The 27,138-nt window shown below is 40.2% G+C and overlaps 1 protein-coding gene across 1 annotated transcript; it reads left to right on the forward strand.

The window, feature by feature from the left end:
• The first annotated feature begins 10,332 nt into the window (after nt 1-10,332).
• Nucleotides 10,333-15,760, forward strand: LOC145994919 (uncharacterized). Its single transcript, XM_083131405.1, has 4 exons — nt 10,333-10,397; nt 11,759-12,607; nt 13,739-14,110; nt 15,328-15,760. Exons 2-4 carry the CDS (start codon nt 11,773-11,775, stop codon nt 15,531-15,533), a joined length of 1,413 nt encoding a protein of 470 aa, XP_082987531.1. The 5' UTR covers nt 10,333-10,397; nt 11,759-11,772; the 3' UTR covers nt 15,534-15,760.
• Nucleotides 15,761-27,138: the final 11,378 nt, after the last annotated feature.

Genomic DNA, 27,138 nt, shown 5'->3' on the forward strand with positions numbered 1-27,138 from the left:
CTGGTTCTGAATAACCGACGAGTGACTGTTGATGAAGTGGCAAACCATATGCACGTTAGTCATGGTTCTGCATATGAAATTATCCATAACAGGTTCAACTTTCATAAAGTCTGTGCGAGATGGGTCCCTAAAGAACTCACTGACGAGAACAAGCGAAATCGTGTGAGAATATGTCAGCAATTATTGGACAGACATGCTAACGCAGGTGAAGCCTTTTTGAAACGAATCATCACTGGAGATGAAACATGGATCCATCACTTCGAACCTAAGAGTAAACGCCAGAGCATGGAATGGAAACACCCTCAATCTTGTGAAAAAAAAAAAGACAAGCGTCAACACTCTGCAGGAAAACTGATGCTCACACTTTTTTGGGACTCAGAAGCTGTAATTATGGAACATTATGTGGAAAAGGGGACACCAATAAACAGTGAACGATACAGTGATATGCTTTCGAACAAGTTGAAGCCTGCAATTCGAAGCAAACGACGAGGTCGATTGTCGGAAGGCATTCTTTTGTTGCATGGCAACGCACGTCCCCATACCGCCGCCAACACCGCTCAAACTCTTCAGAATCTGGGTTTCGAGGTGTTAGAGCATCCTGCATACAGTCCCGATCTCGCTCCGTCGAATTACCATCTGTTCGGTCCACTTAAAGATGCTTTAAGAGGCCGTCGATTCGACACAGATCAACAGGTGGAGGAAGCGGTGCATACGTGGCTTGCTGCTCTACCGAAAACAGTTTTTTCTCAGGGTATTGGAAAGCTTGTGGAACGTTGGACCAAGTGTATTGAAGTGCAGGGGTACTATGTTGGAAAATTATATCATTGTAAGTTTTCTATTGTTGCTGTGAAAAATAAAAAAAAATGATTGCATTTACTTTTTGACTGAAATATATTTAATATTGGTGCAGTGAATGTACAGTTTTCGAGTTTAAACCTCACAGATATCTTGCAATTGTAGTCAGAAAATAAGGAACTTTATATTGCGGGGTATGGGGAAATGATTTTAAATGCTTTGTGTATTTTGGCCGATTAATGCAGTTTATGTTTGCATGCAGGTTAATAATGGTTTCTTAGTTTTAAGAATGTTACTTCTCACTTTTGGAAGTTTTATTGTGTTGGAAGAACATCATTATTGACATATATTCTGTCAAAAAAGTACCGGGAATTGTTAAATAAAACGCACAATTTTCATTTATTCATGAGTATTTATTTTGTCGCCTTCAAAGTAGGCCCCATTTCATGCAACACACATATGCCAGCGTTTTTTCCAGTCTTGGAAACACTTTTTATAGGCGCTTTCCGGTATGGCCTTCAGCTCCTTCCACGAATTTTGCTTTATGGCTTCAGTCGAGTCAAAACTGGTACCCCGGAGCGGAAATTTTAGTTTCGGGAACATAAAGAAGTCACACGGGGTCAGATCTGGTGAATACGGTGGTTGATCGATGGTATTTATTTTTGGCCTTAAATTAGGTCACAACTGTCGCTCTATGCGATGGTGCATTATCTTCGTGTAAAATCCACGAATTGTTCTTCCACAAATCTGTCCGTTTCTGACGTATTTTCTCACGCAAACGCTTCAATACGGCAAAATAGTATTCTTTATTGACTGTCTGTCCCTCTGGAATGAATTCATGATGCACCAAACCACGAATATCGAAGAAAACAATGAGCATCACCTTGACTTTTGAGCGACTTCGTCGTGTTTTTTTCGGTTTCGGCTCGTCTTTTGTCCTCCATTCTGATGACTGTGGACTTGTTTGCATGTGAAACTCGTAGACCCATGTCTCGTCACCAGTTATGATGCGTTCCATGAATGTGGGATCAGAATTGGCGCGATCCAGCATGTCTAAAGAGACCTGCTCACGGTACTGTTTTTGAAGAAAATTCAGCTCTTTTGGAACAAGCCGTGCAGCGACGCGTCTCATGCCCAAAATATCCACCAAAATCGAACGAACAGACTCGTGAGAGATGTTAAGGTCACTAGCTATCTTTCTTAAACTGGAATGGCGATTATCGAGCACAATTTCCTTCACTTTTTCGATGTTTTCATCGGTTGAAGAGGTCGAAGGTCATCCAGAACGAGGCATGTCTTCGACGATCTCTGGGCCCTCCTTGAACGTTTTGTATCACTCGTAAGCCCGTGTTTTTGATAAAACTGATTCACCATAAGTCTTTTCTAACATTTTTAGCGAGTCAGCACACGAAATTCCGTTCGAAACACAAAATTTAAGGCAAACTCTTTGTTCAATAATTTCGTTCATTGTAAAAATCGTGATGCACTACTGAAGTGGACTGATTCAACCAGCTGCTGTAAACAAACTGGTTGACAGATCGCGCTCATGTTTGGCACAGTAATTAAGTACAGAGCTAACAAATTACGGAAAAAAAGATTTTTAAAAAATCATTTGCGCGGGACTTTTAAATTACAAATTCCCGGTACTTTTTTGACAGAAGGGTCTTTGAAGTTGATGCTCATCATAATAACAGCACATAGGGTATTGGTGCGGGGGGGTGGGGGTGCAAAGGGGAAAACACAATTAACCAAATACAGTGCAGCTACTTCAAAAAAGCCCTGCATGTCGCCACAGGTACAGCAAACAGCGGGATACTACGGGAACTCGGGCTAGCGTGAGAGAGCACCAGACTAATGTGAAGAAGGGTTAAATGTTGGGCAACTCTGATAATAGCAGGGGGAGACACTATCAAAAAGAAGGCTCTCATACAACAGGTAAGGGGAGAGGAAATGGGCTCGTGGGCAAAGGAAGTTAAAGGCAAACTATTTGAGATCGGGTTGGGATGGGTATGGGAAGATGAGCACGTAGACCAAGGAACGCTTGAACTCGTTAAACAGCGACTAGAAGATATAGACAGGCAAGAAATAATCATGCAAAGTGCAACGAAAATATCGCTAGACCTCCACGTAAGGGACATCCGAGAATGGGGACAAGCAAACTCTATGAAGAAAGTAAGCAAGGAAGGAAGAGAGGGAGTAATATGGCTGAGATTGAGGGATGGAGACACAGTGAGGTGAAAAGAGAGGGAGGGACATATGGATGCATAATGTGTAAGGGGAATGACGGGCCGGATCACCTGTTTGCATCTTCGGGAACGCGCGCCCTGCAGGACAAATGGATGGAGGGTTTGGAAAAGGAAGGAGCGCTCAAATTAGTTGTGGATCAGACTGCAGCAAGTGTGGAAAAGTTGGAGAAAGTGGGAATGTTTTTGGTGAAAGTGAAAGGAAGAAGGAAGAAGGAAGAAAGACAGGAAGAAGAACGAGTGGAGTGAATGAGCTGTTAAGGTAGGGGAAAGAATGTGTACATAGGGGACAAACCAAGAAACAGCATAAAGAAAAAATCAATTTAAACATACATACATACATACATACATACATACATATATATATATATATATATATATATATATATATATATATATATATATATATATATATATATATACAGGGTGTCATTTTAATGGCGCCCACGGACCACAGATTCGTATAGAGGACATCAAAACAAACAACTTTTCCCAGTAACATTTTTCCCGCTGGTGCGTCGATTCGACGCTACAGCCGTTCAAAAAAGACCGTTTTGCCGCCTGGATGCTGGCAACCCAACACAATATTTGATCGTACCTCTGACGTCATATCCTAGGGCGAAACAGCGCATGGCAGGGTTGCACGCAACAAACAAATTTTGGGAAACCAACCACATTATTTGCTGTAAAACGAAGCGAGAAACGCGTTAAGCAGACCGAACATCATAGCCTACCAGCTAGAAGATCAGCAGTCATCTCAGGGGAAGGGGGAAGTGAACTAACGATATGAGAAATGGTAAAAAAAGTATTCAAAATGGAATGTCAATGTCGGATTTTGTCTCAGCCTACATCTAAAATATCAACAACAATAAATGTTATTGCACTTACAGCTTACACGTGGCTGTTTACGCCCAACTAGATGTCAAATATTTGCAAATCTCGTTGCAAGGTTGATATCTACAGGTTTGTGTCCAGATGCCATGCGGCACTTTTGAGCTGATAACGGAAGTATCCGAGGTTCACGTTGTTACATTACGGCTAAAACAAGTACAACCACAGTAACAATCTAATGACGAATACACTGCCCTCTTCACATTTGCAAACTATTACATGTGTGTCCGGTGCATAGGTAAACACATAGTCGTCTTAGAGCTTGTATTACTACTACTTATATCCCTGTATTTTCAATCATTTTTGCCACTTGCCTCATAATGCTCTAAATATACATTATATTATGTTTTGTTTACCTTTGAAATTTTGAGTTCTTTCATTTCTATTTTGTCATCTGTTCCGTGTGTCATAGGCAACTAGTATCAGAAGGACGAAGTGCATAGGCTAAATTGTAGATGCCAACTTGGTAACTAGTTTTGCAAATATTTGACATGTAAGCTGAGACAAAATTCGATATGACCACTTCCACTTGAATTCTATTTTCTTTCTACCATTTTTTGTTTCGTTTGTTTACTTTCTATTGGGTTACAGAACGTGTTTTTCTCGTTTTGTGTTACGGTACATAATGTGGCTGATTGTAGCTATGTCATTTTTCACAGAGTATGTGTGTTCCTGGCAACCCTGGAACGCATCGCTTCACGACGGGATATGACGTCACAAATGCAATCAAATGTTGTGTGTGGTTGCCACCATTCAGGCGGCAAAACGGTCTTTTTTGAACGACTGTAGAGCCGAAACGACGCACCAACGAGAAAAATGTTACTGAGAAAAGTTGTTTGTTTTGATGTCCTCTATGCGTTTCCGTGGTCCGTGGGCGCCATTAAAATGACACCCTGTATATTTTGTAGAAGAAAATTTAAAATATTATGTAGTGCGTACAGTCTATGGCTCGCACATGAAATAAATCTAAATCTAATAACAGCAGAATTTTCCGTAACACACTTCAATATTGGTATAGAGTTGCTTCTAAGTAATCTCTCCAGGAGACTTTGTGTACTCCAAGATTTGAACAGTACGTACGTATAGAACATGAAATTAGCGCTACATGTACGCTCAGGACCGCATGGTTGGCAACTCCGTACTCTTCATTGGCAACCATTTTACTCGCGGTGTCCAGATGTTGAAAAGGGAGTTCTTCAGTTCCCTCCTTCAACCGAGTTCCAACATTATCTTTACCTTGTCTTTGAGTCCCAAGGCAAAAGCTGTAAATCTTTCACACTTATCTACCTTTGGAGTCACTTTATCATATAAGAGACAAGAGTTACGTCTGTTTCCTTTCTGTGGGTGGCCCTCCTCATTTATGAACGGTGCTGTGTTGCATGATTTTCTTCAGCAAGAAGAAGAAAAAAGATTGCAATTGATTTTATCTTGCTCGCATTCGCAAAATCTTCAAAGCTATTAATATCTCGGTCGGAAGTACATGCACACGTTCTCTTAGGGGCTACGTAGCGTTGTAACCAGCGACGGCGGCGATTAGGTTTGGCGTGGAGCTGTTGCCTTCCACTTTTTGCCCCAAAATATTGACTATTGCCTCTCAAGAGATTCTCCACCCCACCAACCCCCACACCCCGCAGTTTTTTGGAACTCAATCGTCGATATTGGTTGTAACAATTACAAGATTTTAGACGTTACAGTTACAGGTAACAGACTTGTATATTTGAGAATCCATATTTCACAGTTCGAACGCCAAAAAGATGTTGAGAAGAATTTAATAAAAATATAATAGATGAAATGCAATGTCGAAAACAAATTTTGGAAAACAAATGAGAAAAGAAATTCAAATTATAGATACCATAACATACAAGTAATTTCAAAACCGGCTCTTCTATCGAATGTTGACTCTCTGTCAACAGAATAAAACTAGAATAAATTATTCACAAATTTTTGCGGTCATTAAGTGGAGTAATATTACGAGACCAAGTTTGAAGTGAAAAAATTCTAAATAAATGGAAGGTCGAAGCAATGGTGCAAGAAATTCAGAAATGTATATACTCTCTCTCTCTCTCTCTCTCTCTCTCTCTCTCTCTGTCTGTAGGTTATCAGTTAAATTGGAATCAACATGTTCTGAGGATGCCAGATAACAGTTTCCCTCGAGAATTACTAAATTACAGGTGAAAAGGAAAAATAAATTTAGGAAGACCATATAGCAGATTGAATGATCAATTTTTGTAGTCGCAGAACGGGCTTTGGTTACCCGGACCAGCAAGAGGAAGAAGAAGAAGCCATTGTTGTTTCTCACGGTTGTTTGCTGGGAATAGTTTACAGTATCCAGTCCGTTATTAAGAAATAATCTCTCCATGCATTTCTGCCAGGAAGAAAAGAAATGACTTGCTTAGAAAAATATTTGGACCTAAAAGGGATGAGGAGACAGGCGAGTGGAGAAGGTTACATAATTTAGAATTGCACAATTTGTATTCCTGTTCAGATATTATTAGAATAATTAAATCAAGAAGACTTAGGTGGGCAGGCCTTGTGGCACGAATGGGAGAGGAAAGAAGAGTTTAGAGGATTCTTGTTGGGAAGCCTGACGGTATGAGACCAGTAGAAAGGCCAAGACGAAGATGTAGGGATAACGTTGAGATGGACGTAAAGGAAATCGGTAAGAATGGAAAAGATTGGATTGTTGTTGTCCAGGACAGGGACAGATAGAACATCTGTTGCTGCAGCCATAAACCTTAGGGTTTAAGGAGGCTAGAGAGTTTGTTAGTTAGACTTTATTTAGACGTGTCCGCTATTCAGAGGCGTCCGTTAGAAGTTTTACTGCAGCAGGAAAAAAGGATAGCTACAAGCTACAAATATTATAAAGATTTCAGGTGTCATTAATCCATTTCAGGTTTCAGCATTTCAAAGATGAATTCGGTGGATTGGGTCAACCTACCCTATTGGAGACTCAAGGTTCAGACTTGATCATCTTTCAACAAGAGCAAATCACTCGTTGCGGGCTTCCCATAGCCTGCACAGAAGATAAGATTGGAACAATGAAGTCAATATAATTGCGTGCATTTGAAGCGCTCACTATGAAGCAAATTGTGACGGCTTTCTTTAAGACTAATCCCATTCGAGATAGGAGAAGTCCTCCTGAATCCCTTTTATCTATAATTGGCAGCTCCACTTGATCGATTGCGGTTTACAAAGCACCGACAAACTTCGGTTTCGCTTTTGCCTTTTTTAAAAGATTACTTTACAGCAACAGATAAAAAAAAATTATGAATGTGGGTCGCGTATCTGTATGGTTGAAGAATACAATGGCCTATTGGCTACCAAGCTGTTGTGTACATATTTATGTTGTTCTATATAAAGGTAACTGATGTGAAACATTCCGGCCTCCTTGGCGGAGTGGTTAGCGTCACTAAGCCAGAGATCATAGGTTCGAACGATTATTGTAGGCTCTTAATACAACCACAAAAAATACGATATTTCTCCATGGAAAATTGCTTCTGCATCAACTAGTCAATGATATGCATAAAAAATTAAATTCCATGACTCTAATTTCATCACCAAAGTGAAGTTTACTTGAGAAATTCCACACTATATATTATTTTTCCTTGACAAAATTATCCAACATATTTGTTGCTGTAGACTTCTGAACATTGCACCTGCAGCATGTTTTAACAACTTAGTTTTAAGTGGATCTAACATTCTGACCAGTAAAATTTTAAACACAGGTTTAGTTCATTAATTACCTACAGCTCAATTTTCAAAATGAATACTTTGACAGAAAGGGATCACTAATGGAAAGAACTACAAAGTTATTCCCTATCTCCCAAGTGAGAAAAACTATGATAATTGTTTCTTTTGGAAGGGAGGAGGAATTTTTTCTGAAGTTCTTATACTTTTTCCTTTATTTGCACGCAGATACATTGAAGTCAACATATTTTTAAAAGTATGCACCGCATACATGCTTGTAACTGAAAGTGGCTGGTCTATGTAATTTGGCCAAAGACAAATACCACCCGACATAATGCTTTCGTAATGTTTGTTACGTCAACATGCGCTTGAATTAAAGCAAATTCGACCACTTCCTCGAGAGTAAAACGTCCGATTGCCCAATTCAAGAAACAGCCTACATCTATCGAGGTGTATGGAGCTGTGAAATGTCTACAAAACATACGTAGCCAATAACGCAAATACGAAACTGGCATTTTAACAGATGTTTCATGAAACCTGATGTCTGAATCCGCTGAGAAATAACCATGCTACATTCGAGATTCGCACAAGCGCCCATGCATTCTGCGCGTGCTATTGTTACGATATTACGATCCATTAAACTCCGCACGTATGACAGTTTTTCTAGAAATAATTCTACCATCAATTGGTATGACTCTTTAATGTATGAAATATATCTATGTCGGTCAATTACGGGAATAAAGAGCAGAAAAATACCTAGACGAAGTTCCATCCCAGCCCATGTCTGATACATGCATCGAATGTTACGCAAGGTAAATCTTTATGACTAGGGCATGGATAGTTATGTATTTAAAATACCTAAAGTATTCACGCAAATATGCACTAAAAAGGCGCAATATATGCAAATAAATATGCAGTTTAGAAAACACCTTACCCTTTTTAAATGCTTTTTTCAGTTGCTGCAAAAGTCCTATACATGTAAACAGACATTTGTTCTTTTTTCAGCTCATGCGATTTAGCGTTCAATAAATGTAAAATTTACAGTTCCGAATTCTTCCACACGTTATCGTTTACTTTACGCTCCTGTTTTATAAATGAAAGAAAAATTCCATTACTTATAGATCATCATGATTGCACTTGATTACAACATGATGTCTCAAATATTCAGTTTTTGGCAAGAATATTGAATGAAGAACAACAATCTAACTCAGCTTGGAGCTTTCGCGAACCCATTTTACACTTTGGAAGTAAGTTCATTAACGCGAGGAAATTTAGCTCGGAGCAATTCGGTTACGATCCATGTGCACGACATGTAACGTGAATAAGTTTTGGATACAAGATGTGACGGAAGGAAATATGATGAAATGTTCCTTAATTAAGAAGACAATCACATCAGCTGTAAAATACAATTTTGTAGTGGTTGTAGCATTTCCATATGCAATATGCATTCATAAATAAAAAAGTTTAAAATATGCATTTGCATATGCAAAATGCATAACTATCAGGACATACACTATATTAATTATTTAATACGTTAATAAAATGTGGGGAAATGTGGACCATGTAAATATCCTACGTTTTGATTGCATAAACGGTATCGGGCATTCTGCTATTGTAATGGAATACATTAATGAAACTTAGGGGGCACCACATCGGTTCTCAGTAATGAGCAATTTGAATTTTATGTGCATAATAAAGTTTGATGGAGCTTTTCCCCCTCAAGGGATTGCTTAAAAAGAAAAACATGTTGGAATCGAAAGTAGATTGCTCAAGCGAGGAATAGGTTTGTCGGGAAGACACGATAAAGAAGTTAAGGGACACGACATCAAATACAATCATTTCCCTCCAGTTTCTCTTTATGGATAGAAAATGGAAAAAAATGAAATATGGATAAAAGATTGCCAAGAAGAGTGACATCGCTCAATCATACTCAGCGGGGGGGACAGTCTGAGGGGGCAGATGGCCCAACTTCAATGCGAGTGTCTTTTTAAAAACAGAGTACGGGGGCTTTGTTATTTATATCCTTCCCGGCTTAGAGAGTTTAACCATACATTATTCATGCTTCGACAAGCGAAGGAGGATACGTTAGACGTTTATCTACTTAAATTCTACTTAACGTTGCAGTGAAGCTTACTGTCTGCATAACACACATGGTGCCTCGTTGTCTTTTTTTAGGATGGCGCTCAGGGATTTTCAATGGCAAGTGGAAGGGGTAGCGGTGTGAGAAGGACCATTTGTCTGAACTTCCTCGTAAAAGGAAACCATCTATTAAATGGATACATTTTAATTCTATTCCAAGTGCATCCAAATGCCACATATGGCACATTTCAGCAGTTCTACGGTGGTTGTAGTTCAAGAACAGACAGTTTAAGAAGTTCCTTACCACTTTTCTTAATGTTAACTTTTCGAAAAGTCGCTACGATATTGCCACGTTTGAATAAATTACATCTGTTTACACACATGGCCTTGCAAAATCGACCAATAGTTTTTGCACCTTCTCCTACCATAATACGAGTATATTGTACATTGAATATGTATTGTAAAGTTTTACTCAATCAAATAAGTAAATATGATTTAAATCGTATTCAACTTGTCTCTTGAACATGTTCTTTTTATTTTGATTTTATATGTGCAAACTTTGTTTAGTCCATGTGTAACATTTGCACCTGAAAGGGCTAATCTTTAGGAAGATTATTGTTTGATAGTTGCTAAGCAACGGAACTTCAGAAAAGCGATAAACAGATTCTAAAGTTGACGACATTTAAGAATTTTCAAAACAAGGTACCTAATGTTTAGCTTATTTCGTTTATTGAATGCGATTAATTACTTTTGTTAATGCTGTAAGAAGGTATTCATAATAAAACAGTGGATGTATTCGACTTCAATAAGATTTTATTGATGTTAGCATGTAAGATACCAGATTTTAATATTTCAGGAGAAAAAACTTTTTATACACACTCAGCAAACAGGTTGGAGCTTGAACAGCTGCATCAGTTGACTAGGCCATCAAATGCTACACACCTATAGGTCTTTTAATCAGCCGCCCATATCAAGATGTCTTACACTTTTCGAATGTGGCTATTCTCCGTTCACTACTATATAGTAGGTAGTCTATGTAAATAACTGTACTAACTTTTGAGCTGCTACACTGATACATATGTCAATAACATAAGATTATGAAGGCAGGGTATCTGGGAGTGAAAGATAATTTCCTGTGCAACTGTGGGGTTGGGGAGAACTAGATATCTATTCTAGGTTCGCCTACCTCTGTGGCATCATCAATGGTAAGTATATACGTTATGGTATTTTTGATAATGTTTTCATCACTAAGGAGGCCACAGAAAACTGCGCTACGCCATTGCTCAAGATTAAGCTATTAAGACCGACACAACAACATAGAAAGAATTGCAAGTGAAACTCGGTAACAGACTTCTCATTAAAATAATAATATATCTCCATCACTGTTCAGTATTATTGTTAAGGGTGTAAAGAGCGACCTAAGAAGGTGCTCAAAGGTAAGCCTCATTTCCAGGAACTGCATTTGAGCAGGCCAGTTAGGCTCTGACACCTAGACAAACAGTCAGCAAAATCCTCTGTGTGGTCGTGCTGTCCTGTGTTTGTCCTTACGTGTGCGAATGCCCCATTACAGCCTCAGCTTTTAAATACAGTTCCGCCACCCTTACAGCCGGCGCGGGGACCGCCTTTATGGCAGTGACCCTCTGTTGCCGCGTTTACCTACGGAGGAACAGCCAATTAGACCTACCGCTGGCCCCCTCTTTGGGCAACGAGCGGCAACATGTAAAACCCTCCTCCCGAACCAGCCAGCAGGGAAACAGCATTTTGTCAAAATAGCCGTTCTGTGCACAGCTATAGAGTGTCGAGATTTTGTCCTCGGAAACAGCATAGTTTTAGCTCTTGGAAAAGAGTATATGGTAGTATGTATTATTAGTTTTAGAAATTGAGTGGATACGTTTTTAATAGACATATTTTCTTCTCTTCTTCGGGTCCTGACCTCAATTTTATTTTAGTCTTTGACCTGTAAGCATAAGGGTTGGAAGAAAGAGGAAAGAAAATTCCTTTGGTTCGCATATTTTCTGAGGCTCCTACTGGTATATTAATAAGGAAAGTCGTTGTGATTGCAGAATCAGCAAGCGCGATGGAAGACGTAAATGCTTTTGAGGAACAGCGAAAGAAGATCTGGAGAATCCTGGAATGCCCAGTCTGCCTGGAGATGGTGAGGTCTCCAGTGTACCTGTGCGTCAGCGGACATCACATCTGCAACAAGTGCAGGCCCCGCTGCGACAACTGCCCCCTCTGCAGGCAGAGGTTCACGGCGTGCCGGAACATGGCGGTGGAGCACATCCTGAACACCGTGCCCGTCCCCTGCAAGAACAGCCGCCTCGGCTGCACCTCCACCTTCCTCCTGTCCGAGAGCCGGCTTCACGAGAACGCCTGCAGGTTCAGGCCTTACGACTGCCCGGCAGACCACTGCGACGAGGTCGTGACCCGAGCAGGAATGGTGCCTCACGTCAACTCGTGCCATCCCAGCTGGAAGGTGTTGACGGTGCGACTGCACGGATGGGGAGAGTTCTGCTCTTCTGGCACCTTCCGCGGCGACCTCGTCAACGTCTTCGACGTCGCCGAGTGGGGAATCTTCTTCCTCCACGGCAAGAAGAAGCTGCACGGGTACTACCTGTTCGTGACGTTCCTCGGAACCCGCGACGAAGCCTCCGAGTACAGGTTCGAGGTGAGCGTCGAAGATAAGGAGGGGAAGCAGAGGTGCTCCTTCGAAGGACCCGTGGAACCCTTCGGAACAAGGTTCGAGGAGCTCACCTCGAGTGGGAGTTACCTGCAGATCGGATATCCAAGACATCGTTGCCTGGAAGATGAGAATAGGCAGGTCAGGTACAAAGTCAAGCTTTTGAAAAAGAAGGACGATAAGGCGAGTGGAAAGAAGAAAATCATGGTTAGAAGTGTGGAGCGCAACTTAGGTAAGAAATTGCAAAATAGTTGAGTCTCTCATTACCAATCGTATGGGAATAACGTTCCTCCCTCGTGTTCGTTAAAATCTTATGGAGCGCTTGTACAAACTATTAACTGAGGAGATATTTGTTCGAGCCATTGGGATAATTGAGGGAACATGGTGACGGTGAAACAGTTGGGAGTTAGTTCATGTATATTTTCTTGGTTGGCGAGATGCAACCTCAAGCAGTGATCTTAAATTATATCATTGTCTACTTACGAGAATATAATTGGTAAAATGCAATCCTCTGGGTGAAGAAATCTGAGATCCACCATCTGCAGAAAGAAAGAAAAAAACATTGACATTAACAAACAAAATATAAACTTCATCTCCAAATATTTTCATAATTAGATTGCTCTATTAATATTACGTTACGTTATTCAACAATGCCCCTTGGAAATACACGAATTAGCTACATTTGGTGCATCTAAAATGAAAGAACCACTGTTCCAAATGGATCCACCTTTCAAAAGTCTTATGTCCAGTGAGCGAATTAAACTCTTTTTGTGGCGATACCAAGGAAAGTCATGCATTGGCGTTCGTGCACAATAATAATAAATAATTGCAAGAAGAAAATTTGAATATGAAAACTACATGTTCTTTTCCTCGCTCAAATATCGTTCTCGAGTATTCACTGTTTCACTGCTGTACTGAATTTTATTTCTTCACAAGTTGTTTTCACATTTTCAGCTCACATGGAAAATTTAACGATTTTTTCTCGAATCCAGTACTTAAATCAACATTCGTAGTATTCCTATCTTGATGTAATTTTTCCAGATCATGAGCTCTGTCTTCTTGAGAAAGGACTTAATGTGAGAATAACGAGGTGAGAAGTTTTGTGATAGTGTGAGTTTTCTCGTCCTATAAATCTCTCCCCCTATGTATTAATTCCCACCCTGCTTATGTAGATACTTATTCACACATCCTATCTCTCCATAGCACCCTCGAATCTTTTACAACGGGCCAATTTATGGTCATTTTGACAGTAAATTCACCCTTACGTCACCTAAACACGATCTTATCCCTCCCCTGGAGGAAAATTCTGTATATACCTTAACCAGTATGGGATTCCTATTAATATAAAATCATCTTGTTACAGACATCAACCCGTCCACCAGCAATGGTTCAGGCACTCCTGAGGTGCAGAGCGTACCACGGGTCAGCCTTCCAACCCCGGATACTCCTAACTCGGTAGCTGCGCAACCCCAGCCACCAAATGGGTTCCTCGGCATGGCACCAAAACCCCGTCACCCGTGTCCAGTCCATCTCCGATTAGCAAGCGCGTCAGGGGCACACGGCCAAGCAACTCCATCCGGTGTCAGTTGGTTCAACGGTTCCGAGATTCTTGGAAACTTCCTTTCAGAGTTAATGTCTTCTGCAAATAGGTACAACCACGGTCACCCTTATCGAGGAAGTGGAAGTGTTGAAGAATTCGACTTTCCACGTACGCAAGGTCCAGTAGAAATCGGTGGTACGAATATTGTTTCGTTTAAGGTATTAACTATAGAAATAAGAGTCGACAGCATTGAATTATTAGTACGGGGCATACTTTACTTATTTATCTATTTGCTTTATTTTACTTCACATTTTGTGCCACTTTTGGCTAATTAGCGAAGATGGGGATGAGTGATGATATGATGAAATTCATGAATGGACGCTCACAAACATTCATGCCCAGGCCGGGATTCGAACCAGCCAAGGGGGCCGGCGGGGCATACTTTGTTGTATATATCAAATCACCCGTAGATATAACCAGGTAAAGTAGGAGCTCCAAATCATACGTTAGTGCTGAACTCTAAGCGGGGAAGGGGGGGGGGGTTGACTGTGTCCTATCACTAAGCCGATTTAATTTCATCAGAGACAGTGTTTTAACCTTCCCAACGATATATCACCCATGTTGGGAGATGACGACAGTGTTTCAACAAACGTTTTTAGCTTTTTGAGAAGATCGAGTATCTTCCATGTCTCTGAGAAAGTTTGAATGTTGTGTTTGTTCTGTGGAGACACCTCGTTTTAGATATGGGTACGTGTTAAAGAGCTCTTAGCCTACATAACGAGGAATGCATTATGAACTTCTTCATCTCTTACAGAAATCTGAAATCCTACGCAACTTGCCATATGAAAGGAGGATTTCTAAAACACTATACTCCACATCGCAACACCACTTTATCTCTCTCATTACAAATCATTTCCTTCCTTGATTTACAGTGAAATGAAACCAAATTTTCTTGACAACAGGAGAAAATATCAACAGGGTTAATAATCAATACATAGAAAAATGCCTTAGTACTATAGTTTGCGACCCCTGCTATAACGAAATGACTGGTCACAAACACCAAACGCTGGGTCAAACTATCCTAAAGTTACACTTAGTGACGTGTCTAAGAACCACAAGACCTGCCCCAGAAGCCAGAGTGACGTATGATCAGTAAATGACTGACTCCATTCGCCGCTTTTATCTGTTAGCTCGCTACTTTTCAAGTAGCACAATTATCCTCACGATACTGGACAATGCACGAAACTTGTGGGCTCCAAACGTACGTACGCTACTCATGAATATTTTCCCTTCACTTCACGTTTTCAAAATGAAAAATAGTGCATGTATATACATTTGCATAATAAGTGTTTCTAGATTATTCGGACTTCCGACCTCCATGCTTACAGTGCATAATCTTTTCTCTTTTGCAGGCGAGGCTAACCAAGAACTGACATTTCCTTGTCCCAACAGACGCCATGGCTGTCCGCAAATCATCTCCTCCAGAGAGCAGGCTAGTCATCAGGCTGAATGTTGGTTCTCGTTGGTTCGCTGCCAAGTAAATAATTGCTTCGCGTCGGTTCTGAGGAAAGATATATCCGAGCATTTCCGATCTCATCACTGGCTAGATCATCTTTAAGAGAGAACAAATCTTTTATTTTTCCGTTTCTGTTTGATAGATGGCAGTAGTGTTGTTTTGCGATCAAGGAACGATAACGTTACGGAAATCTAAGAGTGTAACAATTTCTCGTACGTTCTTTCAGGTTATCTATCTACTAAGACATGTAGTATCCAAGGAGGATAAATTTGCTCAATAACTTAAAACGTGCAGTCTATATAAATTTGTGGTATTCCAGTATTATAATCAAGAGATATATATATATAATAATAATAAACGTGCTTTGACAATACCTTCTAATTATATTCACCTTATGCTCAAATGTATTCAGTGGTGCCAGCTCAGGTAAAATAACAGAACTAAAAAGGTCTCTTATTCCAAGGAAATGACATCATGATGATAGGCAGATTTTTTTCATTATTTACATTCGTAACTGTTCCGTGTCTTTCGAAGGGGAGAGAAGACACGTTAAGTAATTCAAAGTTGATCTGTGGTTTGCAAATGTATTTCGGACGGGTTCTCTGGTGGGTTGGTTACTACAGTGCACTACAATTTTGTTTTGCTAAATTGTAAATTATGAGTTACATTGTACAGCGTGTTCCGCTTAGAGGAATCGACAAGTAAATACTCACCGTTTAAAAACAGAAGATGATATTGTTATGATTTTCATTTTTCAAGATGCAGAAACTCTAAGACTTTATACACCAATAGTGAATACACGTGCTTGCGTATACCCGCAAATGTGTAATGCGGGAACAATCACACTATGCAAAACACGCAATATATTTCCTATTGTATGTCACTTTTCTGCCACATTTGGCTAATCGCAACGATAAGGATGAATGCTAAGTGGACGAAGTTGATGGACATTCATGCCCAGGCAGGCGGGGACTCGAACCTGGAATCTTCGGTGGCAAAGATCGCTCATTGCCTTGGCCACAGAGGAGCTCTGTGAATCTTTGTGTACACTCCATAATTTATTTCGCCGTTTATCATCGTTGCAAATAACCCTGAGACAGAAAAGCGAGATGAAAATAACAAAAATAGGAATGATAAAGAAAAGTAACATATCTTCTGGAGTGGATTAGATTGGAATTATTTTTTGTAACGTAAATGGTTCGTTTTGAAGTCTAAAAATGCACTGAAATTTTATCGAGTTTTAGATCTGAAAAAATGTTCACCTTGTTGTCTTCTACATCCTGCGAAAATTGTCGGTGTTGTTCGGCGACGAAAAAAAAAGAAACGCAAAAGACTGCAGGCATTTTTGTAATTTTGTCCATTAATGAAGTAATGAATGAGGAAAACTTGAAAACGAAAATGCATCGTAAAATGCAATAGGCTAACATTTCATATGAGAACGTCGCAATAAGAAACACTTGCATTTCCCTCTCCCACTGAATGTACCAGAAAGAAAATGAATGGGGAGACATAGGGGCGGGAATATTTTCTCGGGCTATCACATTTAATATACTCATAAATGTCATACAAACAGGCATATTTCTTGTTTGCCACATTTGAGGAACATATTACCAGGCACCACAAAAAAAGCTATGCGTCTCTTGGGTTCGTTATATCGTTTCACGGAAATTAGTGACATCTCAGCCCTCAAATTATACTTCAAGTCATTCATTTCTCCATTAACAGAATACTGGTCCATGGCATCTCCCACGCAGCTCTCTAGAATCGATTCAGCCTTCCACTTTTTCTTAGCTATTTCGCTACAGGGTTCCCTAGTTACGCAATTTTCCAACACCGCATCTCAAGTGTTGTCTTATTCAATACAGAGTACGATTTTCGGTTTTCCATCAGGAAAAAAATGTAAATGTAGCTATAATAGTGCCATCTTGACTCACTTTTGTTAATATTTTTGTGTTAATTTGTTATTTTTAATTTTTTTCTCATTGTTTACAATTTCAGCGTAAAAATGTCTATTTGTGCTGTATCTGGAATTATCTCAATAAATAAATAAATTATATAGGGGAGCAGAATAGATGACCAAGGGCATCCGCCCCCACATTAGGGTCGTTACTGTTCCCTTTCCCTATTGAAAATCCTACTGCAATCCATCTGAACGATCTTTATCCACCCACCCTTGGTATTTTTTGTACTTGTATTTATGTTATTTAGACTCTCTTTTCTACAGATTTTGGTTAAGCGCTACGATGAGGATGAGTAATGATATGATGAAATCAATGGAGGGACACTGACAAAGAACACCCATGCCCCTGGCGTCGTAGCCAGGAGGTCGACCTACCTTGGCAATTACAAAGAAAAAATCGGGAGTCAAACCCGGAACGTCCACGTGGAAATCACTCGCCTTCTCCGTTAAACTCTGGAAAATTCCTTGAAGATAAACGGCCTTCCTCGTCTCACGCAAAATAAAATAAATAAGAAAAGAGGTAAAAGTTGGGAGCAACTCCAGAACTCCTAAATTAATGGCGGAAGCTTGTCTTCCACATCTGCGGCAGAGGGCAGCACTGCTCTCATGTGACGATTTTCAACTGTCATGAATATTCTGTCGTGTCAACGGGGGGGAAAGATGATCAAGTTTCAGGAGAGCAGGGACGTGGAAAAGGGTGGGGGACAGAGGAGGGGGCGCGAATGAATAAATGCCACTTTCAAGAGCATAGGACCGCGAATGATTGCTGAATGCCGGAGAAAGGTAGCAGAGAGGGCGCTAGCTGTTCGTGCTTGTCACAGATAAACACTCGACCTCCAACTCACCATGGGAACTGGCCAAGTGGGATTCACGGCACAGCGCCCAACAATATCACATTCACAACACGCGGACTCCATAAAATGAACAAACGGCGGAAAAGAAGAAATGGGTGGGGGGGTTTAGGGGGAAGGGGACGAGAGGGAAAGGGTGTGGGGGTGGGGTGAATGCTGACGGATTCTTTCATAGCTCTAATCTATTACGTAGTTAAGTTGTCCATTATGATAAGCGTGATCAATTTTTGTTATGCCCACTCCCTCAGACAGAAAACTTTCGCTTCAGCTACTGTGGAGGTATGGGGTAGGATAAATATGTTAGCAGCAAGTGACGTACTATTATTATACTAATTACCATTCCCAGACTGTTGAGGAATTAAATGGAAAGGGAGATGGCTTTCTTCTTTAGCATTCATTGCTATACTGTCATGGGGGTCGCCAGAAATTTTTGTTGGGGTGGTCGGCCCATTGTTATATGCTGAATAATAGAAATCCTACACTTATTGCAATGCATATTATTATAATTATTATATCCTTGTAAGGCGTATTTTCTACTCGGTACTCTAGACATGTGAATATCTGAAAAATTATTATTACTTATGATTGCACATTTACCTTTTAATGTACTGAACTACATATTCATTATAATATGTTTATTAACACCTCCCTCAAAAAATCGAATTGAATTGATTGTTTTTTATTGTTTTTTTGATTGTTTTAAGTCAAATTGATGCACACTTGACTGGACCTACAGTTTAAAGTGCGCTCTAACAAATATGGAACCAAGTTACCACCAAAATTGGTGGCAACAAGGCGCTCCTTTTGGTGTAAATGAGGTGTTGTTTAGCATCTTCTTTGGTGTCTTGCTACAACATTTGCTGTCAAAGCACGCCAATGATGGAGGCTTTTAATACTTGATTAGTTTGCTGTTACACCAATTAGGGTCTTGCACCACTTTTGATGGCAACACAGTTGCATATTTTTTTTTAGAATACATGGGATCTTAACCACCATGTGCCTCAACAGGGTATCGAACGCGGAACCTCTTTATTACAAGGCGACTACGTCATCAGGTAGACTAAAAACAAAGTTAGGGAGACATTTTTTAATCGTAAAGTTTACATTGTGAGAGCCCTAATGTGATTTTTTTTTCGGAATTTTGAAACTCGTGGCTGCACCTAAGTCCCAGAATTAGATCTAGCCCTTTGTGGCAGATTGGATACACCAGTGCGATACGACGCCAGTGGGTTTGGGTTCGAATCCCAGCCTGGGTATGGATGTTCTTTGTTAGCGAACAGAGAGAGAGGTAGTCAGTCCTTTTTGAAAGCCCTTTGATACGTAACTCATTTGCATTATTTTTAGCGATCACAGGCAATCGCAAACCCAAATCAGATATATTCCTGCGACATTGTGTGCGTAATTGGAAGTAATTGTCTACCCTCGCTTCGCTCTTTTCCAACTTATTTATGACCACACAGAATGAGCGTTTTATCCCGGGTTACTGGTCCGTTATCATTCCACAAAGGGAGAAACGAACGTCATCGTCATTGCTGAAAACCTTATTTTCAGTTGAAATTCAATCTCTCCTCACGACGGGTAGAAGCCTTATGTGGAAATACTGAAAAGCGACTCTGCAGTTTTGTCCAATGGAAAGTTTGCGATAAGCAGTTGTGTGGAGCTTTAGAATTCACCTTCATTCGCATAGCTATCAATCATAGCTATTCTACACGAAACGTAGTAAGTGAAATTCTGGAAACAATTAACTTGTGGATTGATTTAAAGTCGCAAAATGACATCGATTTGACAATAAGAGTAAGTTCTATTTTAAATAAAATTTTTGGTGTAAACAACGTCAGCAGCAATATTCAATAGCTTAAAAATGTTATTTGCTGTCTTAGCGACCATTGTTCTAAATATCCACAGATCTTCAGATACCAGACTAGAAACGTGAGACTATTAACGTGGGTAAACTTGAAGCCAAACATTTCGATGCCGGGGCATACTATCATGGCTGCAAGCACACCTTCATATTTCCACTTGTAACAACTATTTTGAAGATCGTGAGTCATTGCACCACACAAGATTGCAATTTTTAAGTTTACTAAGAAGGATATAACTCTACATATTTAACTCCACAAGTAAGAACAAATAATTTCTTCATAAGTATGGAAACAATAACAAACTCTAATGCCCAGCTCCGTCATATTTCTATCTCTCTGGTTATGCACGGCTTCAAACAAAAGCGCATCGTTTCCTGTCTGTAATTTTATTAAATAAATATCTGTGTAAATATCACATTCATTTTCACATACAGAGAAAATTCACGAGGAATAGAATCACTTAACAACAACGAAATCTTTACGTCATTGCCGACACCAGCGCCACTGCGGATTTCATCGCAAGGTGGAACGAGCAGCATAGGCTAGTGCCACACTAGTGCAATAATTTTCAATATTATCTTCGCGGACATTCAGATCAGCCGCACGGATTGAAACGTTAACGGAATTACAAGGTCAGGACCATTTTCAGAAAAGTTTGAGAGATAGAATGCAAACTCGACAGGGGAGAAAGGCATATTTTATTACGCCCCCCTTCGAAGCGTGTGGGGACGTGTAAGACAAGCCATCATCATTGAATATCCTGTCACACGACGCCCTTTATCAGCCCGGTGCAGCCCCTTCTGCTCGTCTGACAGGAACAGCGGTCCGTTTCCACTTCCCTACGTCTATCCTTCTGCTCTGTCAAGCCGGGAGCTCACCTGTCAAATGGAAGGGCGAGGGAGCCAGATAAGCCCATCCTCCAGGGAGAAAGGGACGCAGAGCGTGAAATTTGGGCGTAATCCAAGGAGAAGCTTTTTCGGGGGGGGCGTCGTGTAAGAACAACGGTGAGCGTTTTGCACGGATAATGAACTCAAATTGTTTCGAAAGTTTTTCCCCCCTCTTTATTATCTTTTAATTGCCAAGAAGGGGATACATTTTCGTTCTACTACTTTTACCTGCACGCTCTACGGGGCATATATATATCCCAGTGCATGTAAACCCTTCCCGCCAACCGGGCCATGTATGACTAATGTATAATATTTTTTTATCGCTTTTTATGTATACTTCAATTACACAATATGATATATTCCATAGCTACTTATCAGAATGTTCCTTAGAAAAATTTATTTGAATTTTCAAAGCAATTCTGCAGACACGCACCAAAAAATTACAGAACTACTTGTTATAGTTATACAGGGTGTCCCAAAATGATGGGGCAAATTTGATTTTAAATTTACAACACCTTAAACTCTCACCCATCTTTAAAATGTATTGTATTTCATTGTCTGACTTTGGGAGTTAATGCTGGTCTCCTTTTCAAGTCATTGACCTTTCATGATGTCGCCGTGGAGCCAACAGATATTCTATACATTGTGGAAGTATTCTACACTCCATCGTCACAGCACAAATGCGATTCCGACAGCATTTCCAGGAGAGTACGTCAGCGGAAATCTTCGGAAACCACCACAGAGCTCTGGAATCAAAGAGAGCATTTGGGAAGAGATAGAAATTATATTAGCTGATGTGTTACTCCACGCCATAGTGAGGATGACATAGAGTCCGACAATGTTCTCGCCGAGGTGGGGACCATCTAAGGGATGTGATATACAAAAATGGAACAGGGATAATAACTCCTGTACCTTGGTTGTTTATTACACATAATCCTTAATGAATGTGCTACTTCCGATCCTAGGAAATTGCGATTAAAATGTGTCCCACCATTATGGGACACCCTGTAGAACTATTTTCAATTTCAGGGAACAAAATAAAAGTGAAAGTTCGACATCCCACCTAACCAACAAATGTGGTTAGGGGAAGAAGATGAAAAGAAAATACATATTTTAATAAACCTCCTGTCCCCCTCTACGCAATAAACAGTTTTCCTCTCCGTGTTCTAATTTGGTGACATTTACTTTAACTTTTACTTTCATTGATTGATTGGTTTAGTATATTTTACGTTGCTTTTCTGCCACTTGTGGCTCATTCAGACGATGGGGATGATGGTGATGAGATGAGATGGGTCAAGGTCCAATCACAAACATAATCACAACACAAACCCAACACAGGATCATACTAGCTGTGTGTTCAGACGCCAGAGCGTCGTTAGTCTGCAAAATGCAGGGTGTACTACGTGGAAGATAGGTTGTAGATTCCTCATGGGGTTATGATCACCCCATTTCCCCGGGTTACTCCTCCACTCTTCTCATGTGATCGAAATTGTCTATGGGACCTTTCACTTTAAACTGGTTTGGTCGTAAATGTCCTGATACCGATTAACGCTGCCCTTCTGTTGTTGTTGAGTTATTGTTTTAAGTCCACTTTATGCACAGATAGACTAATCGGGACTGGTCCTACAGTTTAAAGTGGGGCCAAACCACTGCAATGTGTCTCCACCGGGAATCGAACCCAGGACCCCTTCATTCCATGACGGCGACGTTACCCCTACGCCATTAGGGAGGCAGCTGCCCTTCTGGATGAATACAATTCATTTATAATATGTAGGGAACGGATTTTAACATGCAGCACCTTTCCAGAAATATAGCTGTTTTCATACCGACCATTTGAGATATGCATTTTAGGACATGAAATCAAGTAAAATGAACACACTTTGTTGCAACTTTTGGTAGGATTAGCACATTTATCACCCTTTTACCCCTTCTTTGATGCTTCATCATCTTTTCATTCCTTTTCTTTCATGTTTTGTTAAAAAATGGACAGAAAAGTAAATAATTTTCACTCTTCTTGCGCAGCTACATAAAATCCTATAGTCTCATTTTGTAGAGCAAAACGAGAGCTATAAAATGGATAATATAAATTATTTCATGTTTACCATAAATTATGCTATTTGCTAACAGTGTTGAATAAAGAATGTTAATATAACTGGTTTAGACCTGAATAAAGGCATTTTATCAGCACCTTTTTTTGCACCATTTTGAAAACATTTTCAGAACCTTCTTGCACCTTAAAATCCGTTCCCTAACAATATTCAGTGGCCCACCCAGATATTTTGAAAGGTAAATATATCTATCACCTGTCTTTTTTCTTATAAGTATTTAGTGCTATATGTGTTGATTTCTTTTTAAATGACGTTCTTTTTATTTAAAAATATATTGAGACAATAGGCGGTACGTACACAAAGAAAACTAAATGCATCATTTCGATTGATGCACCAGAATGCATCGATTGATGCACTAAAGTGTGTTTTATGGCTTCTTCAAAGAATCAGATTCACATTTGATGCATTTGGGTGCATTTTTGTATGTCGTGAAAGAAACACCAAAATGCAACATTTGATTCAAGTGAGGATTTCCTTCATTCGAGATACACTTCAATGCATCAGTTGATTCTCCTTGAAGAACTTCCCTGCATCTTTTTGGATGATGCACTTAAACGTTTGGTAAGTGAATCATCAAAAAAGATGCAGGAAGGTGCATCAAAACGCATCAAGGTGCATCAAAACGCATCAACTGATGCATTGAAGTGCATCTCGACTGAAGGAAATCCTCACTTGAATCAAATGATGCATTTTGGTGTTTCTTTCACGACATACAAAAATGCACCCCAATGCATCAAATGTTAATCTGATTATTTGAAGAAGCCATAAAACACACTTTAGTGCATCAATCGATGCATTCTGGTGCATAAATCGATATGATTGATGCATTTAGTTCTCTGAGTGTATAATGGTAACTCCCCATCACATCCTCTGAGTGTGGACTCTTGTAATATCCATTTTCAACTTCAATCAATCTTTTGAGGGGTTTGAAGCTCTCATAACTCCAATTGTGATTGCTAGATGATCATTAGCAAATAGCATTCAGTCAAACTGACATGAACCGGAATGCTGAAAAAATATGCATGTGCTTACATGAAAAAAAGGTCGAAAATCCTGGGCAGAAGAACATGCATGCTGCATCCTCTTGCCCCAGTTTAAGCAGACTCCCTTGAAGCGGTCTTGGCTGTTTTTCTCGTCGTTTTTCCCTCCCTCGGGCAGTCCACAGAAAACAATCCGCGTGCTTAAGTGGTCGGAGTGGAGATTCTGCAAGATGATCCCTGGATTCGTTGGTAATTAGACTGGTAATTGTTTACGTAAAGGAAAGTGTTTGAATAATCGGCAGCTCTATTTGCAAAAGAACCGAGGGAACGTGTCGATGAATGGAAATCTGCACCTGAAATAACTAACTGGTTGCTCCCTTCGGATTTGCCACTACAGTCACGCTCCGGGATAGGGGATGGGGATTTACAAGAGAGGCCACAGACTATTCCCTCCTTCTTTTGTTGCGTCTTCTTCTTCTTTCGCTTCGTTTATGAAAGCATGGTGTTTCGCGTGCCGTCCGAGTGGAGCTGCAGTCGCAGTGTCATTGTAAAACCTAACCTGCCACTTTAGACTTGAACTTTTTTGTTCAAGGAGGGGAGGTGATAGGGTGAATAGATTTGTTGATCTTTTAAACAGGGTTGCCGTTAAGGATGTGTGAAGCGTGTGATCGTACAGGGCGTCATTCATTTCACCTTACGTTTTACTTTATTATTTAACAAAAAGAAACCTTACTTCACCTTTTGACATGTCAGCCTTTATTATGTTTTGTAGAACTTCCTGCAAATACTAAAGAGAAAATAGGCCTTACAAATGACGTAGTGGTAATGTTCTCGCCTTATAATCAAGAGGTCATAGTCTGAGAAATTTACTTGTATTGATGCTGGTGCAGAGGATGTTAACTGCTTTTCTGATGCTTTATTTCAATTCCTCGACCACGCACCGAATAAAACAAAGTGAACGAACATGGTGACGAACAGTGGCGTGCCCAACGAGGGTTGATGGGAGTAAACCCCTTCGGCCCAGTATTCCTGAAAAAAAAAAATAACGCCAAAGGCAGGAAAAGGTGGCAAAATGACTGACTACTAAAAAAAAAGTATACGTACCACCTTTCGAAAATCCTGGATACGCTACTGGTAATGGACAATTTTCCTTGTAATACTTATGTACATCGATAGCCAACCAGCACACCAGAAAGTGTGGTGATGCCACTGTTTTTCATGTATCAAATTTATTTGCATTTCTATAATAAAGTTGAGGTCTCCCCCCATTAAGCCACAGTTAATGGAGAGACTACAGTAGTGCCGCCATAAGAACCAGCCTCCATTCACAGCGCAGAACGAATATTTCCCTGCTGGCTGCTTTGGGGAGGAGGGATTTTAAAGTTGTTGCTTCTTGCACAAACAGGGGACAGCGGTAGGCCTAATTGGCTGTTTGACCGAAAGTTCATTCGTAGGTAAACGTGGCAACAGCGGGTCGCTGCCATAAAGATGGTCCCCGTGCCGCCTGTTACGATGGCCTCATTATAGTTTGTATCTTGCCTATGTGAACTGTACACTTCGGGAAACAAATATAAACGACTCATGCTTGCGAGTCCAAGCTACCTTCTCATGAGTCAATTTAAAAAAAAAAAAGAATTTGTTGATATATCTTAACCGCTTCGTGTTTATAGAAGATTGGAAGTACGAGCGATTAAAATTAACGTGTGCTGAAGTGTACGACTTGTATTTCTTCTATCATTGCAAGCACGCTCCACTCTGCACGGCAAAAAATTGTTGTTGTCCCAGAAGCTAATCCTGACGTATTACTGCAACGCTAACTTCGCGAAGGCATTGCTGCCTCCAATACAAACTTCAGTCCAATTTTCAATTGCGTTTGCTTTGGCATTATATAAAAAAAGAAGGGGAAAACATCACCGCAGCGCAAAGCGAATAATAAAAACCCGTCGCACGCGAGCATTAAGTGCTTTAAAAAGAGAGAGATGGGGAGACAATAGAGTGGCGACAAACTCGTCTGCTGCTAACTTTACAAAAGGTTTTCGAGTGTTTTTAAAAATAACACGTAGATGGGATTTGAAATTTGATTTTTCAATTAAGAAGCGTGAGAGAACATATTGCATCTGTCATGCAGTTGGAAAAAACGCGGCATAATGGTTTCATCACTTGAAAGCGAGCGGTACCCGTGGGAAATCGTAGCGATGGTTGGGTTCAGTCAAAAGCTGGACGCGCACACTTTTGACCCTGGTGGAGTACGCATCAGAAAATATGTTCGAGTCGCAAATTAGAATCAGAGAAGAGAAAGTGAGGGGGGGGGGGGTCCTATTTGCACGAAGAATGAGATCTTAGTATTCTCCTGTGCCAGGACGCAAGACTTGCTATATGTGCCCTGACCAGGGTTGACGCGTAAAAAAGAGTTTTATACATGACAAGTAAATTACGCGTTTTTACGATGTCGATACGCTGACAAATAAGTTTAATGATATTTTAATATTTTGAATGACTGTGTAACACTGAAATGGATCAAGATACCTAAATATCCTGTGTGGTTCAATGGTGATATTATTAGGAAAATAAAGTCAAAATTATATCATTACAAAAAAGTGAAAAAAAGCTAATTGCAAGGCATAGTATCATGAAGGGAAATGCAAGAATCTTAGCAAAGAGATAAAGAAAGGGGTAACAGCCGCGTACAAAGTGTACATCCGTGAGATGGAGGAAAACATAAGGATAGATGTAAATAATGTATGAACTTATGTTAGAAAAGAGGGATTCGGGTATAATACTTTTGAATACAACAATGAAATCTTACACAATGGGCACGATATTGTAAATGCATTTGCTACCTATTTTCTATCAGTGTACAAAGATGCTTCACAGTACTCTATACTTGAATCGGATAAGTGCGAAACCGGAGTGCTTTGCCAACTCGATATATCGCGTATCGAATTGAACGAGATCGAGGAAGCAATTAAAAAGTTAAAACCCAAAAAAGCATCGGGGATGGACAACATTCCTCCCTATGTGGTCAAGGGGTGCGCTGAACCGCTAATGAAACCATTGAG

The sequence above is a fragment of the Lepisma saccharinum genome, chromosome 11 (genome assembly GCF_977018435.1).
Source record: "Lepisma saccharinum chromosome 11, izLepSacc3.1, whole genome shotgun sequence".
Lineage (NCBI taxonomy): Eukaryota > Metazoa > Arthropoda > Insecta > Zygentoma > Lepismatidae > Lepisma > Lepisma saccharinum.

What these genes read in the sequence shown, in the direction of transcription:
- LOC145994919 (XM_083131405.1), top strand. Translation starts at nt 11,773, where the DNA reads ATGGAAGACGTAAATGCTTTTGAGGAACAGCGAAAGAAGATCTGGAGA. An exon ending in AAGTGTGGAGCGCAACTTAG is followed by an intron (nt 12,608 to 13,738) that starts GTAAGAAATTGC and finishes ATCTTGTTACAG; the next exon opens with ACATCAACCCGTCCACCAGC. An exon ending in AGGTCCAGTAGAAATCGGTG is followed by an intron (nt 14,111 to 15,327) that starts GTACGAATATTG and finishes TCTCTTTTGCAG; the next exon opens with GCGAGGCTAACCAAGAACTG.